The 19,730-nt window shown below is 37.5% G+C and overlaps 1 protein-coding gene across 9 annotated transcripts in view; it reads left to right on the forward strand.

Annotated features, from left to right (window-relative positions):
• Positions 1–19,730, forward strand: part of NCKAP5 (NCK associated protein 5) — a 377,529-nt gene that overhangs the window by 233,186 nt on the left and 124,613 nt on the right. For all 9 annotated transcript variants that reach the window (XR_008204905.1, XR_008204904.1, XM_052676201.1 and 6 more), the window contains 2 exons: positions 1,983–2,073; positions 17,453–17,602. Coding sequence is in view for 7 of the 9 variants with exons in the window: in XM_052676201.1 (XP_052532161.1) it covers positions 1,983–2,073; positions 17,453–17,602 (241 nt within the window). In the remaining 2 variants the exon portion in view is untranslated. The remainder of the gene's footprint in view (positions 1–1,982; positions 2,074–17,452; positions 17,603–19,730) is intronic.

The following is a 19,730-nucleotide window of genomic DNA, read 5'->3' on the forward strand; positions in this document are numbered from 1 at the left end:
ATCAATTTTAAAAAACGAAATAGTAAGTATATGAAGAAAAGAAATATTTCAGTGAGGACTAAATATATAACATTATGAACCAAAAAGATGTATTCTTTTGTGTAAGGGGAGTCTGATTAAGGTCAGCCTGTGAGCGGAAATGGTTGCAATCTGCAACTGAAAAACTGCACCACTGTCTGCACTAGAGATTAGACCTGGCTTATTTTTATTCACATTCGGTCAACAGATGGTCCAACTGTTATGTGGGCATTCTGGCAATGTAGAAGTCTGCACATCAATGACAAAAAACCCATCGTATGAATAAGGAAAATGTCAGTGGGCATCTTGGCAGAATGAATACTTCACAGCATCAGCTTCTCAAGAAGCAGCATAGCTGGCTGACTTGCAAGGAGAAAACCCAGTAAAACATCATATTATTGCTAAATTAGCCAACACCATTCATTCTGATAAGACTGAAAGAGCAGAAAGGCTTTGAGGCAGACATAGTTTCTATAAAGATAATGCTATTGGCCTTTCTCCAGAGCAGTTAGCTAATATTTGCTGTCTCACTGGATTGTTACCTTAGAAATAATATTAAAAAAAAATATGATATGCTGTGAATAATTCTTCTGCTCAATTGCATTTGCAGAGAATGGTGCATAGAAGGTCCCAGTTTCCCCAGGCAGCGCAGAAATGAACAGCAGCAGGCAGTTTCCAGTCTGATGTGCCTGGGAGTAGCAGCGTTTTTCAAGGCTGCTGGTGTGCAGCCTATCTGGCAATGTGGAGCAAGGTGTTAATCCTCCTCTCTTGCCTGCATGTCACTTCACACATAGCCCATAGCATTGTCCTTTCCCAGGCCTTCTTCCAAGCTGGGCTGTTTTTCCAGCTGTGTCTCCAGACTGAGGCAGCTTCAAGGAAAAGAACAGAAAATGCAAAAATGGAGATGAGGAAAACTGTTGCTTCTGCACAGCTGAAGAAGTGCCATGGGAGTGAGAATGTGGATGAGGGAGAAGCATTAGGAGCTGCAGCTGGATGTCACTTTTCCAACTTCTGTCTTGAAACCCTCCAACCCTCCTTCTTCCTTGCTTTGTCCATCACTGTTGCTCTGTTGTGATCTTCTTCCTCTTGTTACCCATACTTGCAGAGGTGAAACCTGCTTCAGTCCCATGGACTGGACATGCGATCACTCTCAGTGACATCCACTCTGCCTATAGGATTTTATTTACCTTTATTTACCTCTCTAGTTCCTACAGTGGTCCTGCTGTCTGAAGGAGCAGAGCTCCTTCTGTTCAGGAGGGTTAGTGCTGTTCTTAGCTCTATCATGCTCAATGAATGGAGGAAGATCAAAGACAGCTTTTGATGATAGCCATTAGCACCTTCCAAAATGAGAGTGCAAACATTCTTTTCACTGATGGAACCAAGGTTGATTATGTTTTCCTGAGATGGTAATACCAGATTGTAGACAACACTTGCTTTTTACATCCCTTTGAAAGGGCAAAGAGGTGAATGTATTGAGCAGCTGTGCCTCCATAAACAAATGTACTGGCACACACTGCTGCACCTATCAAAGAGAGTAAATACTGGTAATGTATTTGACAGTCTGTCTAAATTGCGCAAAGCTAACAATTGGCTAGAAACACAGCAGATTCTTTTTGAATCTGACTGATTTTGTTCCTAAATGACAGTAATTTTATCATGTTGTTTGGTTATAGTGTTGACAAGGTGAGCTTGTTGCTAATACTTGTTTTTAATTTTTGTAACTGATCTACAGTAGGATTTTAACAATGCACCTAATTACTGTGCATATTCAGAGATAAAAGAGTGCTCTTAATGTGTTATTCATAACATGGAGTTTGAGAACATTATAAGGCCAGGATTTCCTTTAAATATTAATTTCATGGTAGCCGTGGATGCGCTTGGCTCTTGTAAAGAACAAAAACACTGAATGCAGCTCTATGTTTTGTTCCATGCAGTTGACTTATATAAATATTTTCATTCTCTAGAATGGAGGAAACGGTGAGAAATCTGCTACAGAGCCAAGGATCCCCAGGCCAGAATGGAGAAGGAACTGTCAATATCATGAAGGCATATCAGGTAGTAGTGACTTATTACCTATTTTCTTGTAATAGAAAAAGTTCTATAAAACAGAAGTCTCACTGCTGAGATAAAGGTGTTGGACAGCGTTTCCTCTGTTTGTTACAAATACTTACGAATGGTTGCTGATACCATCTACATTTTTCCAGGTGTTCTCTCATCATAGTCAAAGGCTTTTTGTTTTTATTGACATTATTATCGCAATTGTTACTTTCTGAGCTTTCATGGGACAGTGAAACTAGGTTTGAAGACTTTCTTGAAGTGTTTGTTATTTTAAGTAATATATTCTATATTCCATATTAGAAGACATAGATGCTTTTGACAACTTGACCTTCACATTAGGATGGAAAATTTTATCAGCTCATATTCTTACTGAGTTTGAGGTTTCCATATCAAGCTGCAAAATTTCCTCTTACTGCTTGTGGTACATGCATTTTATTAGCCTCACTGGGGGTAGAGGGAAAGTATCTCAGGACAGATTTTAAGAAAGCAATGATTTCAGAGCTTTTTTATGGAATTTGGTCAGTTTGTGATGCTTATAAGAAAGGAGGGTTGTACACTTCTCTCGTGTACTGCTGTGTTCTGGAAGCAGTGGATCTGAAGTGGTGGGAAGTCTCTGGTGGTGGAAAATCTCTGGAAACAAGAATGATCTACTGCCCAGATAATCAGATATTCTGCACATTAGTCCTTTTTAAAAAGCACTTGCTGAAGGCGGTCTGTGCTTTATCTTTTTAAACAAAATAAGCATTTCTGATGAAGATATAAAATGCTGAAATCATGTGTGAAAGTCTGTACAGGGCATCAACCCTTCTGATAAGAAGCTTTTCAAAAGGTTTAGTTACCATAGTCCTTTCCTACAGAAGGAGCAAAAGTACAGCGATATAGCTAAACAAAAATGTGTATTAACAAGTATTTATTGCTATAATTGAATTTTCATTTTAAGCTGGGATTGAAGAGAAAAAAAATCTTTTAAGTTAACCTCCTGAAATAATCAATTTTTCTTGGTAAAATGATAGCCTGTAAAATTTAATTTCAGGATGAATTAAACTTTTTGTTGAACTGATAATATAGAACATTGTGCTTTCAGAAACTGGTTATGAAAGCATCTATATTTTACTTGCTGCCTTTTTGGAATGTGAAACCAAAACTCAGTTCAGTTCCCTCCTCTTGGTTGAGTTCTCTGCTCACTCCTGCCACTACACTGGGTATTCTGAAGTGCATTGATTCTCTACTCTACCTTGGGTGGATTCCTTGATTGTCTGCTTGTAACAGACTGTTTATGAAACATTTTATTGCCAGCTTTTCTATACAGTGTTTTACCTTGGAAACCACACTAAGGTGATACTACAATTAGGTTTTAATTTCTTTGTGGTTTTTTTTTTTTTGAACTTGCAACAAGAGAGGAAAAATACTATTTTTGTTTCAGTCAAGATGAGGTGTTTTGTAGGTTTCTTTGGAGGCTAAAAGCAGAAAATTATTAGCTGTGTGATCTTCTTGAAAGTAGAAATTTCATGCATGTGCTGATGCCCTAAAAGGGAATTAAACTGATCTTTCCAATTTCAATATTTGTATATTTCAGTGTAAGTTTTCCTTCATGATTTATTTGCATTATAGTTTTTGAAAAGAGAAAGGATTTCTGTTCTTTGGTGTTTTTTTCTTTTCTTTGACCCAGGCACTTGTTGTCACCCACCGGTCACGAGAATGGTGTGTTTAGTGTAAGATCTCGTGTGCTTCTTTTCAGTCCATCACAAGAAAAGGTTTTGCCCAGTCAGTGACATGAAAAGCAATTCACTGTTTCCCTTCAGCTCTAGCAGAGAGCCCCTTCCACCTAACACATTGCTCTCTAATATTTTTTCATTTGTTTCCAGACATGAGCCTTTCTTTGAAGCTGTTGGGTAATAGTTGGGGCTCATTCCGCAGACCAGAGTTAGATGGAGTATAGCCATCTCTGTCCCAGGATCTTTTAGGGTCCTGTTACTCTAGAATTGTTTTTAATCTTGTGCTTTGCATTGCATAACAATGTCCCTCTCTTCCTGTTCTCTTCTTGTTCTTGGGGAAGTTTTACTGCTTGTTTTAATTTTACTCATGGCAACTAAGTCAGCTTGTACTTTATCAATTCTCATAGCTTTTTATTGCAAATATGTCGTTTTTTTTGCTTATGAATTCCTTTTCCTAATTCATGACTCAGAAGCAACGCTTTTCCCTGTCCTGAAGGAATAGCTCATGTACTGCATCATGTACTGGTCTGTGATGAGTAAAATAGGTAAAAATATGGAACATTTCCATGAGCATTGTGATTTTTCTGAATGTATCTTTGAATTATTCATCCTTCCATTCCCTTTGTTATTTTTGAAGAATTTGTTTTCTTTTTCCATTTCAAGGGATGGCTCTGTTCACATAGAAAACAGTGCATTTCAGCCCTTATACTGCTTTGTAGGCTACAAATAGGTTCGCGTATTGTATGTTTATTACTCAGTGATGAAGCAAAAACTATGCAGTGAGTTAGGCAACAACACCCATGTGTAACAGAAGATAATACTTGAAACACTCATCAAAACATAGTTGGCCAAAAATCATGTGATCTGAAATGAGAAAAACATTAGTAAAGCATTGTGAAAATAATGAATACGTTACTGAAATCAACTGTGGAAATCATGAACAAACGTATAATCTAAATGTGTGATGAGTTCTGTTACAAAATCTGATCCCAGGTTTGGCAAGAAACACCAGTATTGCAATAGAAACTGTTCATTTATATCTCTTTCAAATACTCCTGGACCACTTTTTGATGTACTTACAGGGGTAATTCACAAATGGAAATAGAACTTGAATATACAGCCTAGGTAAAGTTTCTTTATACCCTGATATATTTGGTTTTTTGGGAACGTGATAACCATATTATCATCCTATGTTATAAAGTGAAGTATAGATGTGAGCTAACACAGGAAAAAAGACTTTTTTGACATGATCTCCAAATGCTGTGTATATATATATGTATGTATGTATATATACACACACACACACATATCTTCTTATAAAGATACAGAACTCACTGAATCTGTAAATAGTACCATTGTTTTTAAAGCCATCCTTCATAATCATGCAGTTACCTTGTAGAAGGTATTCTGAATGATACCTGCTCTCTGTAATAAGGACGATTCGATCTCCACTCAGTACTCTTGAGAATCAGTTTTTAGTGCTGTTTCACAGCCATGTATTTTGTAACAAATGAGGACATGCCAGGAGATGTCTGTTGTGACTTATCAACATATGCCCCATATTGTCTGACACCACGCTAAGTTAGCTTTAGTGTGTGTACTCTGTTCAAATTAATGTCTGAATACATCTGTGCAATAAATGCTTTTGATCTATTGACCATTGTCTGCATATTTGTTTTTTACAAATCTAATTATAGTTCTGGGATTTATGAAATTGAGTTCTTATTATAATATCAATAAGCCTGACTCCAGAATAAATATTGTTGCTAATGAACATTAAATGTTGCACAGTGATTATGTCAGAGGAATAATAATAAGATAGAGCCTAGATTGTACAGTACTGTTACAATATTGTGTCACGTCTTGTCAAGATTCTTACTTTTAGCAAAACATTCTAACCCCTTCCATAGAGCTAGCTGCCCTGTGGGAATTTAATTTGCTGGACTTACAGATGGATGATGTGATTTCTTTAGGGTAAATGACTATAGAAGCAGGATTGTAAATAAGATTCTCTGTTACCGTTTTGCATAATAATAACGCTGGGAACATTTATAATGAACGCTCACATAAATGTAGATGTGAATACTTGTGATTTGAATTCATGTGAACCATCATACTTCTTGTTTACGTGTTTATATGTTGAAAGGGTTCTAGTGAATGAGATTTTATTTTTCAAGGGAGCATTATCCAGCTACAAGTAAAACTTTGAAAGGCCAAACCAATACCTTACATATTACTACTACAGTCATTCAAGCTACTACTATATTTTACAGGGAAATCCAAAAAGCTAAAACAAGCACCACTGCAAACTCTTCTTCCTAAGTTTGTGTTTTAGATGTCAAAAAATAAAGTCAGTTCCCTGCTTGATCACATTACCAAATATCTAGAGTCTTATTTGGTTACAGATCACTCACTGCCTTTCAGATTCTCTTTGAACTGCTTTTCTGTCAGTGTGCAGTAATCAAAATAGATGAGGAAGAGTGTTTGTGGTAAGTTCATGATTTGTTACAATTCTGGAATTGTCAGGTTGGGCAGTAAAGCTCAGGACAGACATGGCATCAGAGGGGAAGGACAATCTGCCGTTTCAAGCACTGTGTTCAGGAGATTAGATTTCGATTCCTTCCTTTGACACAAATGTTTCTGTTTCCTTGAGGAAATACACTTCATCTGTCTATTTTTTTTTACCTTTGTCTATAAGAAGGTGATAGCAACATACCTTTTTACTCTCAGGTGCATTTAAGATGACATCAATGTGTATGAACTGCCGTTTCTGATAACAGGAGCACTTATAGCCAAATAATGAGTAGAAAAAGAAAAGTAAAAAAAGACTTTTTGTATTTCGGTAGACTTGAAAAAAGGCATATTTCTCCCAAACTTTTGCTCAGCATACTGTACACTCTTACTATACTTCTAATAGGAAATAAATCAATTTCAAGTGGAGCTGTCCTGTCATATATTAAAAAATGTAGGAGAGAATTTTTGCTGTGGGGAAATGAGTACTCATGACTGAAGCCTTTACAACCTTTTCAGAGCCCCACTGTGCTTCTTTGAAGTAAACTATCTAAAAGAATACTGCAGTGGGGAGAAGATTCTTTCCCCTGCTGGGAACTGACATCCTGGCTTTTATACAGTCTGACCCCATCCCCATCTAACATGATAGGCCCAGTCATCCCTGAGTGTCTGTGCTAAGGAATTTGTTGAGGAGAATGAACCCATTCTGAGGTCACTGCTGTTGAGTCATCACCAAGCAGTCTGGTTGTAAGACTGAATGGGGATTATGGGTAGCCTTAATAGTTGGATGCTTCAGGTTTCTTTGGTCCTGGGTGTAACTGAAAGCAGGAGTTTGAGTCCTTCCATATCTTTCTGATAGTGGTAAGTGTCGTTTCTCATGTCCCTCTGTCCGTTTTGGCACCCATCAGACTAAACTCTCTAACTGGTAGCAGAAAGTTTGAACAATGGTAGTCTGGGAATTTAGAGGGACTCTTCAAGCCAAGTAAGAACTGGCTGGGTGGTGGTGGTTTGGTCGGGAGGGAGGATTTCATAGGTTTCAGTGGTTTAAGAATGGCGCACAGAGCCCCATGGGGAATATCTGTCCCATTTGCAGGAGATCGCCACCAGGGCAGTAATGTGTTCATGCTGCAGTTTCACTGGAGTGTCTTTGTGCTTAAGAAAATTCAGGTCTATTTTCAGCCTTCTTGCTAGATGTAAATGTGTGTTCATGTACCTGCCTTAGCTACAAGGAGAAGAGGAGATTATGAAGACTTGCAATGACTCTTGATACTGATAACTTCAATACAAAGATAAAATAATGTAAATTCTAAAAGACCTTCATCTCTGAGTTGTGAAGCCTGGAGTGTTTTGCTAGTTAATTTCTGAAATAGGCATCTGTGAGGTGAGACTACATGAATGATGCAGGCATATTTCAGGTGGCAATGTTGGCCAGATCAACCTGATTTCTTGTCAGTATGTTTTGTGTGAATCAAATGTGGAACAGTTGTTGAGGCTGTCACTTCAAACTTGGACAGACGTTGGTGTCAACAGCTCTATCATGAGAAAAAAACCTGTATCTGTTGCACTATAATTTTATCTTTACACAAAATTATGCAAGTTTAATGTTCAGGCCACTGATGTGTAACATTTTATAGAAGGGACATGTCTTGAATTGGAAAAATGGCACTAGTTGAATTCCCTAGTTGAAATCCACATAGAATTTTTAATGCCAACTTCTATTGCGGAGAGGAAATATATCGTTAAAATTAAACTCACATCTCTGGGATAGAAGTGCACACAGGAGACTGCATCAGCCAGATGCCCTCATCTACGAAGGAGAATATTACAAGGCAAAGCCTGGCAGTTTTGTGCCTCCCAGGGAAGGACTGAAGTGGAGCCTCCCACACTCTTGGGAGCTCCATTAGAATTGTTGGACTATAGGGAACATGAGGACCTGCTCTTGTTCTGCTTTTCCATGCAGAGAAATTCAGGACCGGCTCTGTAACAAGTAATTCCTTTCAGGTTTTAATTCTGATGGGTTTCCACCAGTGTGCAGAGATTCTGTTAAATTTTTGTTCCCATATTTAACTAAATTGAGGTTGGATTCTTGTCCCCAAAGGAGGGTGATGTGCTCTTCATAATACTGTTCAAAACTACAGTTTTGTTGTAAGGAACTTGTGTGCAAATAGTTTTCCCCTTTTGATCATTTGTTTGTAATACAGCAACAAAGTAATGGAATTATGCTTAGCATAAGTGAAGTCTTATAACTGAAATTTGCAGTTTGTATGTCTGTGTTTCTCAGAAAACAAGCTGCTCTTGCCTTCCCAGGATTTTCTATATATTCATAAAAACAACTAGTGAAGATTGACTGCTATGATGACTCTATTATGTATTATAATTACTGTAATTCTCCACTTATATTTTCCTTGACAGTATAGTAGTAGTGTATTTTTTTTACCTTTTGCTTTATCTTTCCTCTAGATATTTTTATTTATTTATTTTTGAATGAGTGCACAAAAACCAGACCATATACATAGCTGAACTCTATACATATGAAACAGGCATAACAAATTCATAGACACTCTGGAAAACAAGATGAGGAGGTGATTCACAGCCCAACAGATGAAGATCATCCTAATATGTACAAAGACTTCTCATTTATGCACAGCAGGTTACCTGCAGCCTGCATCTTGCCCTTAATGGTGTTCTTATGGTTGTCCTTTCCTTAATTCAGGGATTGTATGTGAGAAAAAAGTATGGCTCTAACATACCACTGCTTAGTCATCCTAAGAGATTGCAGTAACCTCCTGGAGTTCACAGCAGCTATTAGTTTTCAGATAATCTTTCTGCTGTGTGGAGAGATGCCAAAATCTTTGAATACAAAGGCCAATCTGTTGGCCTGCTGCAGTGTGCTTCCCGTGGCACCCAGTTCTACTTCCAGCCCAGCTCTGACTCTGAACGGAGCAGTGGGATCCCCATGGAATTGTTGTCAGCTTCCATCTGGCAGCTGCTTTCAGAGCTCCCAGGTCTGAAGTCTGTCTCCTGGCACTTGACCAAAAGATTTTAATGAGACAGTCTGGCCTGTCCCAAGTCTATCTGGATCCATGTCAGATTGCAGAAGTGTTTTGTTGACCTAACCCTGATTGCCCATCCAGGGCTAATACTGAAAAGGTTCTGGTTGAGCAAGAGGATCTTGCCAGTAATAAGAACCATCTTTATCTACCTAGTTCTGAGTGAAGATAATGAATAAGAAATAATAGAGACCATTTATATCAATCATTTGAATTCCAGTTTGTGTTCCTTGGTATTCCAATGCTGAAGGTCAAGCCATAGAGTCGTAGAATGGCTTGGATTAGCAGGGACCTTAAAGCCCATCCAGTTCCAACTCTCTGCCTTAGCAGAGACACCTCCCACTAGACCAGGTTGCTCGAAGTCCATCCAACCTAGCCTTAAGCACTCCAGGGATGGAGCATCTACAACTTCTCTGGGCAACTTGTTCCAGTACCTTATCACGCTCATAGTGTAGAACTTCTTCCTAATATCTAATCTAAACCTACCCTCGTTTAGTTTAAAACCATTCCCTCTTGTCCTGTCACTACACTCCCTGTTAAAGAATCATTCTGCAGTTTTTCTTGTAGATTTCCTTTAGGTGATGGAAGGCTGTAGTGAGGTCTCCCAAGAGACATCTCTGCAGTGTGTATTCGTGGGGGAGGTGCTCCTCGTGATCCTCATGACCTTCTCTCTACCTGCTTCAGCACCTCTGCATCTTTCTTGTGATGGTGGCCCCAGCCCTGGTTGCAGTACTCCAAACAGGGCATCACAAAGGCAGAGCAGAAGGGATCAATCATCTCCCTCTCCCTGCTGGCCACCCTCTTTGGATGCAGCCCAGGATACAGTTGGCTTTGTGGGCCAAAGCGCACATTATCTTTGAAAATTATTTAAACATAAGAATGGACATAATGGTATACCAGTACAGATATGTTTATTCTGGAAATGATTTGCACTACTAATCAAGGAAAAAAACTGATTATGTAATAATATACTTTCTTTTTTTTTTTTTCCAAATTGCCCAGGTCTCTTAGGTCAGCTTCAGTACTTGAGCTCACGGTGTGAACTAGTTAGTTAATATATTGCTCTCATTCTAAAACATTTGTTAATACTCATCTTCAGATATGTTCTTTAGAGTTACTTGTGATATTCCCAAAAGAAACCATGTACAGAAAACTGGATCAACAAGTATAAGTTCTAAGGGAACTTTCTTGTGGGGAAAAAAAAAACCAAACCACTACCAACAAAGAGCATTTGAACTGTTTCATTTCATTAAAAAGAGCAATTTGGCCTTCATCCAAGTGGTAAAAAGACATTATTAAAAACAAAATGTGAAAGGGTTGCGAAGGGAATAAAAATAGGCTTCTTTCTAGCAATTTAAATCCAGAGTAATTCTATTGCCTTAATTACATAGAATTTACCAAATGAATTTTCAGAATAGTTTGGCTTGTTGGCACTTCAGTCAAGGATAGGTATTTTAATAGTCTAGTATAGTTGGTTTAGCACTTACAGACTCATTGAGGAAAGTTAAAATGCTGCGTATAGATTTGCTGAGATGAAAGATGATTACTTGAAGAGTGGTACTAACGAACCAATTAGTAAGGAGAGTATCTCCATAAAAATTCTTGCTGTGTATTCTCATAATATCACATATACACATATGAGGAAGAAACAGCTTAGCTCTTGAAATACCTTTCTTTTTCTGCCAGTGTCATTGCTATTGAACGTTGCTGAAGTGTTCCATTTGGAAAAGGCGATAGAAAACAAACACACTGAGCATTGCCCTCCCATCCCATGCCTGAGGCCCGCCTTGCAAGTGTCAACTTCAGAACTGTCACTGATTTTGACAGCTGAAGTGCCAGGGAGGAGGGTGATGCTGATAATGTGTGTGTCCGTTTACTAAAGCCAGGATGGTGTCAACAGCAATAATTGGCCATAGGTTGGAGTAGCTCACTTCGATATCTTGGACTGACTTTCAGATGGGTACCTCTGAAGAGGACATTCCATCTACTCTTACTGGTCTGCTAAGTTCACTTTTTAGTGATTACTGTGAAGGCTTTCTTTATTACAGTCCTCTTGATCCAAACTTTGTCTAAAATACGTATTTGTGATGCTTGGAACAGCCAGTGAAAGCATCATTGGGAAGTTTACTAGTGTGATTACAGAATGCTCAGTAGGGGCGATAGCCTGTAGGATTGAATGTTTTGAGAGAAAAATAATATGTAGAACGTTTGGATTGATAAACGAGTGGTAGGAGGCTCGTATCAGAAACATAAAGAAAGTACTTTGTTCTCTTTTGCATCACCCATATTTAATCTAGGGAGCGTTATTGCTCACTATGTTCGATCTGTAAGTCAAATCCAGAGATGTAAAACAAAAACTTCTATGTTTTTCCTGACAGTGGTAATGTTAGACTGTGAAGAGTTTGGGATGATTCTGTAAAACATTCTGATATACGTGCATTCCTTTCCTTCTCTTCAATTTTTGTCAGCTTCTTCTGAACAAGAGCTATTAGGTAAACAAAAATGTATAATTATTGTATTTGCTGATGTTCTATCCAAAGCAAAACTAAAACCATGTTTTAGTCTGTGCTTCCACTGGAAGGAAATGAAACACGAGAACAGCTGAATACATAGATACAGGTAAACTGGGTAAAAGTCGTGTCGTATTCAATAGCTTTGTATGAGAAATCATTTAGACAGTGCCATCTGGTTGTATGTAATTTTTTAAGATTTTAAATGAACTACTCAGTTTTTAGTTTTTCTAGACATGGGTCATGCTTTAATCGCACTGCCACTTGCAAATGAAGCAAATAAAAAAAATATATATTTTGCAGATAGCCATATTCATGTCAAAGTTACATCAGTAACTGGTCCTGTACGGAGCATCTAATAGGAGACTGTGAATTCATCACTCCTACTTCACATTGCTCTGACTTAATTTACAATTGTCCTTTCTGTACTTAAGGTTTGACTAAATGAAACAGGTTATAAAACACATCAGAATGTACGACAAAAGTGTCAAAGGTCATTTTTAAGAGGCATTGAGCCACATTAAGCAATTCATCATGAGAAAAGAAAAAAGATTGTGTCAGGGAGAGAAAGGTGAGCAGGATGATGCTGGAAAACATTTTAAACCTTTTTAGAATTTTAAGTCAGTAGTCCTTGGAGCATTTGCTGCCTTTTTTCAGTTTGTGCAGTCAGATTGTTTGAGCTCATTGTGCATAGCTTGGGGCTGTTTTTTTGTGCAAGTACAAAGAAACTCTCATCTACTATTTTTATCTACATTGGCAGTCTGAACATTCTCTTTTCATATCGCTCACTTGCAATGAAGAATAGTGCTGAACACTAGGAGGTCTGCAGTGAAAATACACTGACTACATAGACTATGAATATATCAAGACTATAGAATGGCCTTGCAAGAAACAAAATTTACAATTTATTATCACATACACAATTCTGTATATGGTTTTGTAAATTGCAGCTCAGGTTTTGGAGGTTAACAGCATACCTTTGTGACAGCAGGAAAAGTGTTAAAAGTATAACTAAAGGAATCTACCTGGATTACCAATTGAGTTAGTGAAATCCAAGACACTGTACAGTGCCTACCTTTTTTTGAAAGGCTTGGGGAAGCTTCTGAGACATGTTCATGGGAAGTGCTAAATGGTTTGAAGCACTGAGCTTGGGCTCCACACTGGCTGGATTCTGGGGTACATGATTCCACTGACTACATAATCTGCAAAAAATGCTCAGTTTTTTCTGAAGTGTTTCTAAGCAATCATAAGCACTAAGTTAATATGTGTTTTACATATATTTTTTCTTGTGTGTGTGTGACTTTAGTGTGCTATTTGGAAAAATGCAGGCATTAATCAGAATAATTAGAATTTGTAACCCTTGTGAAGTCATATATGTACAATATACAATATATATACATATACATTTCAGAAGTTGAAGAATTAAAAGGAATTTAAAAAGAAAAAATGAACTCTAGCATCACAATCTGACATTGTAAATGGGTACAGAGATAGTTTGAGAGATCTTTACTATATTGCATCCAAAATGCTACACTTTTGTGGAGGAATTTGTGTTAATCATAGGAGCATGATCTTTAGCTTCTGTAAGTAAGGATGCCATTTCTAATTATTACTTGTCAACTTCCAGACAAACAAGTCATCATCAAATGCTCATTGAGAAAATCAGCATCTCAAAGATCTCAATCGTTTTAAAATTCTTGTTTGGCTCAAGCAGAATTTTGTGACGTGACCTTGGGAGATACTGCTGTTTAAATCAGTACTGTAAAGTACAGATTCATTTATAACATGTTATATTACTGCAGCCACTTCTCCAGTGAACTTTGTGATGTCTCTGATTCACCACCCTCTGGATAACCTGTTCCAGTGACCATTTATCAACCTTCATGTTAAAAAAAGATCTTGATCGTGTTCTAATGTGTTCAAAAAGATCTTCTCAACAAGCAACTTCCAAGAAAAGCCTTGCCTCTGTCTTCTCTGCTCCCTACTGTCAGATACCTTTCTGTGCAGTTGTTTCTGGGCCTGTGTTGGTGCATGAGGTCCTTCCTTCCTCAGTGAGAGACTTTCCATTTCTCATGCTGGCAGCTATAGCATAGGCTGTGCTGCAGCTGCTTGTTTTTTTCATGTGTTCAGTGAGATCTCCTCTTGTGGCAGCTTGGTTAACAGTGTTAAAGATTTCTGTTTTCTTAAAGGTTTTTAGTTTGTATAGGTGATTCCTGCATTGTAAAATTGCAAATTAGGAAAAGTTGGAATGTGAGGTGCCTGAGGAGCTATGTGATCATTTCACATAATGTGTTTGTCATTACTACTAGAGAAGAGCCCTGATTCCAATTAAAGCCTGATCATTTTTTCATTGTACAAAAGGAAATCTAGAACAGATTTCTTTTGAGCTTTTTCTTTAATTATTCTTTGCATCATCAGACTTCTAGCCTTCTTGTTTTGACACTTTGTAGATTAAATTGAAATATTTTAAACAGAATTCATTTTTTCCACCTTTGCAAGTGTGTATGCTGTAATTCCTAAATAGCAACTTAAGAATGAAGAAAGGGAAGGAATAGCAAGCCAAGATATTACCAATGAAACTTTAAAAGTACAGTTTTGAGGTGGCAGTAGGTAACAAATAGCTGGCTAAGCATCCCTTCAACATTTGTCTGTTCCTTGGAAAGATGACTTCTCGAAGGAAGGACGCTGAACTCAGCTCCCAGTGAGTAATGCTGAGTCCAAAGGCTGAGCTTATTGCCTATCTGGTAAAAAGGAGGTGGTGGTTTCTAAAATAACTAGTTTGGTGTCTTTCATCTTTTTGCAAGTTTCCATATGATCTTTCCTATCACTGTGGTCATTCCTTTATTTATAAAAAGTGGAAACACTTTCTTGTCCAGTGCTCTGAAAGGTGGGCAAGACTGGCTTTAAACGTTTATATTCCTACATACTCCAGGAAAATTATTATTCCCTGCTCTCTTAATTTATTGTTATTTTCTACTTCAACTAACTGAAAACCAACTTTGTAATGAGTCTCAGTCAGGTCGCTGCATTATATGGCTTCATAGATCAATGTCTTCAGTGATTTATATCTTCCCATTGATTCTAGAAAGCTTGCCATTTCCAGGATGCCAGCTGTATTTTCATCTGTTGTTTTCTATTGGCTGTAGAACCTGCAGTGTTTGATCAAAGGGTTCTTCATCAGTATACTATTTGTTTGATTTATAGAGCAAACTGAGTATATAGAAATAATGGTCAGAGTAGGATGTCATTGTAGATTTGCACCATATTGTTGGTTTCAGGAAAGCTGCAACAGTTTAAACCAGCTTGAGGAGCTTCTGCAAGATGGGATTAGATAGTAAGTTTCTCATTAATTTCAGTGGGAACAGGTCTGCAGTGAGGAGCATAATCCTGGTTTCCTTATAGAAAGATTTGAATATTTCATATTCATATTGTCTCTTTGTTGACATTAGAGATGTCAATGAAGCTTTACTGTAGAATTCTCATCAGGCTGTTCGCATATCAGTATAGGCTTGAGTCTTGAATTCTAATTGCTCTGGGGAGATCAAGAGTGGGGCTGTGGTTTGTCTTTCATTGCTATTATTTTTGCTGCCCAGCTTACTGCCAGAGCACAGTTTCTACCTGGAACCTCTTCATAGAATTGAAACTGCATTGATCAGCAGGATAGCGTTTGCTCTGCCTTTCTGTACGTCTGACCTGAGAGTATATTACTCTTCAGCTTGCAAATCCAGCCCGAATTTAATTGTTCAGTACATGAGGCGTACAACAGAGATGTTTTAGAAGTTTCAAACAGTGGTAACACAAGCAGTGTAGGAACCTAGGGGGAAAAAAAGAGCAAGCTGTTCTATCCCATTTTTCACTAATTGACATCATACAGGAGATCTGTATTTCCTCTTGGAAGATTCTTCTGCCCTTCTCTGCCTCCTCCTTGCAGCAGCTTTCTTTGACATTAGCAGGAATCTGTCCTACCTAAAGCCTTTGAAACCTTCCCCTTAACTTGATTTTAAGCACCAGTTATATTTATTCTACAGCTTTTCCAGATAGAGTTCATGATATACACTGGTTTGTTAGTAAATTGTGAGCTGTACTTAACACATTCAAGCAGAGGTAACAGTATTAAATATTTAGAGATATTCTTGTGCACATCATAGGATATCACAGGATATTTATTCTTGAATATGCCACTACTGTGCCAAGTTCATCAGATGTTGTAATTAGAAGATGAATGGGTTACTTCCTTAGGTGATAGATTTTGGGGATTTACTCTGATTGAAGTTGCAGTACTCCCCCTTCTGTGATGAAATATCACAGGCTATACTTTCTTCTATCTCTTCTATGTATGTGAGCCACATCCAGTATGCGTCTCTCTCTCTCTCTCTCTCTCCCCTAAAAATAACTGTTTGTGTTTGAAATACAACAAAGAGGTACCTATGTTAAATTAGGTTTTGAGTTCATTGAAATGCTCTCATCAAGATAACTTGAAGGGAAAATGGTTTAATGGCTCTTTTATAGATGCTCTATCACTGTGCCAGGGAGTAGCAAGCAAGAATAAAACATGACTATACTTATGGTTCCTTTGTGATCATGACAACAGTAATGCCAGATACCTGATGGAATGGCTCTTTGAAGTAAACTTTCTGAGGCTCTGTGCCTCATGGTTGGTGTCAGAATATTGACTGAGTGAGCCCATAACTTGTAAAACTGATTTTTGATTTAAGTTCTAACATGCTAGTAGTCCATTTCTAATCTGGCTCAATTTTTAAAAAGATGAGGCTAAACATGATTCACAGTGCTGATTTGTAATTCATTTGTGTTTACGGATTTTGGTTAAGACACTGTTTTGCTCTTGAAGAGTTATCAGATATTTGCAGTTATTCAAGTTAGATTGGTTCTTTGTGAAAATACATGTTTTTTTGCTTAGATAGAATTTTTGTTTTCTGCTTGTAATCTTCATATTTTACTTGCTCTTTGATGTATAATTAATGGTATTAGAGCGATTCAGCATTCAATCTTAGGATTTTTATAGACATTTTTTAAAACTTAACAGCCATTAAACAGCAGCAGCTAATAATACCCAATCTGACTGTCCTATAAGAAGTGAGGGCACTTCCAAAAATTTTGCTGTCAGTTGTATATTAGCATGGATCTTAAAATCAGCATTTGGATAATAATTTGGTTTTTAGCCCAATATTTAGCAGATCAAATATTAGCTCAAGATGATGAAAAAGTTAAATATATCAGCCATGATGTTTGCTTTTCCTTAGTAATAAACTACTTTGTATCTCAGTGTTTCCATTGAAAGATAGTATGTTCAATTTTCATTGCAACTTTTAAAGAAAATTCAAGTTATTCTATTAAAAAGAGATTAGTAGTCTAACTGTAATGTAAGTGTAGTAGTTCATTTCTGTATACATTTTTGTTGAATTGGCCTAGCAGCGTATTTAACAAGCCCTTCGTGACTTCATTTAGTAAGTACAATAAGTAGTAACTTCCTCTGTCTTTTTTTAGTTTGTATGAAGGGAGATCTGAAGATAGCTGTATAGTTAACTTCATTTCTTCCTGTGAGTAATGACATTAAAAAAAATTGTTTCAGGAAAAACTGTCAGAAGACAGTAGGAAATGCAAAGAAGGCATGGAAAAAAATCACACAGCAGCAGATGAAGATTCAAGAAGTGAAAGCAACAGCGCTGAAGAGGAAAAAGAAAAGACAAAATTGCTATTGGAGCGTTTGAAAGCTCTGGAGGTAAGAAACACAACAGTTTCACACATAAAAGCCCACTCTGCCCCCTGCCATATTTATTTATTCTCACCGAATCTCCCATGTAGTATAAATCTAATGTTTCACAGCTCACCTATACTCATGTTAGGTTCTATAACCTTGAATGAAACTTCAGGACCTTGTTGATACTGCATGGGGTGCATCTATGAGGCAAGCGTGTTCTTGGCAACAGGCTGGCTGGACTTACTAGCAGAGTTTTAAACTAGATTCAGCTGGGGAAGAGGTTGTATATCTGAATGACAGAGGAGAGCTAGGGAACACTGCCACTTTAGGAAGCAATGGGGAAGTACCTATGAATTGTCACAAAGATGTGAGGGAGAGCTCTACAGTGGTAATGTGTCCAGTAGTCCAGCTGAAGTGCCTCTACACCAGAGCAGAACGGGAAACAAGCAAGAGTTGGAAACCACAGTGCAGTTACAAAATGATGACTTGATTGCCGTCATGGAATGTGGTGGGATGAATCACACTACTGGAATGCTGCAGTCAAGGGCTACAAGCTTTTTAGGAGTGACTTGCTCTGCAGGATGCCCACATGGCTGAGGAAAGACCTGCTGGTCAAACAGAGGTAAAGAAAAAAAAGTACAGGCACTGGAAGCAGGGATATGTGGCCTGAGAAGAGTACAGGGATGATGTCTAGATGTGCAGAGATGGGATCAGGGAAGACTGTGCACACATGAATCTAAATTTGGCAAGAGATGCAAAGAGTAGCAAATCCTCAGGTGATAGGAAGTTTTTCAATAATGTCACAGCCTTTATCAGTTGTGGCAAATTGCCCAGATACGTAGAATAACATGTCAGCCTGACAGAATCTGGACCTGGAAGGTGAGTGAACAGATATCCTCACTGATGTCAGTGTTATGCAGAGGCTTGTTAAAAACATATATTAGTGAATTCCAATACATCAATAATTAATCTACACATAGTCTAAGTAGCTATCAAAGTAGAAAGATGAACTGCAGAACCATCATTAATTGTGGTCTAAGATAATTAAAACAAAATGTTGTTGATTGCGTGTTGCTTAATGGCACGTATTCTTGCATTTGTTTTTGTCTTGAGGAATGTAAATAGTGATGTCAAGGACTCTGTGGTTTATTAATTGTTACGGTTTTTTTAGTTATATGCAATTAACAGTTTGAATCCTTTAGTATATGCAATTTAATTACTTTAATTACTTTAAATATTTTATTAATCTGTACAAAAAGGAGGGAATTGCTGTTTGCTAGTTCCTGTGAAGTGAGTGTCAGAATCTTTAATCTTACTTTACATGATTAGATATTACTGCAAGATCCACAATTAATAAAATGCGCGATTCTAGTAAAATACGTAGTGAAGTTGGTCCTCCATCTGTGCACTGTAGAGTCTGAAGGCTGCCTATAAATGACATACTAAAATTAAATGAAAATATGAGACCCATTCCATTAGTAATTTTAATTATTATTTCATTCATATCAGCACTTTAAAAATTATATTTCTTTTTATTACTTTGTTTTTTATTGATTCAGTTTGGTTTTTGACAAGTTTTGCTTGTGCCAGGATGTAGCCTAGTCTGTTAGAACTTCTATCCTTCCACCCTGCCTATCTTACTGCTGCCTCTCTTGTAATAAGGGACTGTATATATGTGTATTTAAAGGTAGTTCACAGTGTTCATCTAGGGAAAAGTGTGAGCAAGTGGTGTCGTGTTTTTATTATACAAATGCTTTGAGTCAGAAGTTTGTTTGATTTTCTGATGAGTACCTTCTCTTGACTGGTCACATTCAAACAAACAAACAAAAAAACATTGAATAAGTCCAAGCTAAGTTGCAGTGAAAGAAGAGAAAAAAAGAAAAAACTGTCTATCAGCACATAACTGAATGGATAGTCCAGTCAGTATTTGTACAGTATCACAGATTTAAATTCTGCCTTTTCCTGTATGGGCAAAAACAGCTCCTGTTCCATCCATAGAATTTTTTTTTTTTCTGTCCTTGTTGATTACTGTTTTGGTAGATATGAGGTGAGTGGTGGTTTTCTTCTAGAATTTCTGTCTAAGTGAGGAAAGCTGCAGTCATCTTGGTCTGTTGGATACTGACTGGCAAATTATCAGCTTTAAGTGGGA

The sequence above is a fragment of the Tympanuchus pallidicinctus genome, unplaced genomic scaffold (genome assembly GCF_026119805.1).
Source record: "Tympanuchus pallidicinctus isolate F22 unplaced genomic scaffold, pur_lepc_1.0 scaffold15, whole genome shotgun sequence".
In the NCBI taxonomy this organism is placed as follows: Eukaryota; Metazoa; Chordata; class Aves; order Galliformes; family Phasianidae; genus Tympanuchus; species Tympanuchus pallidicinctus.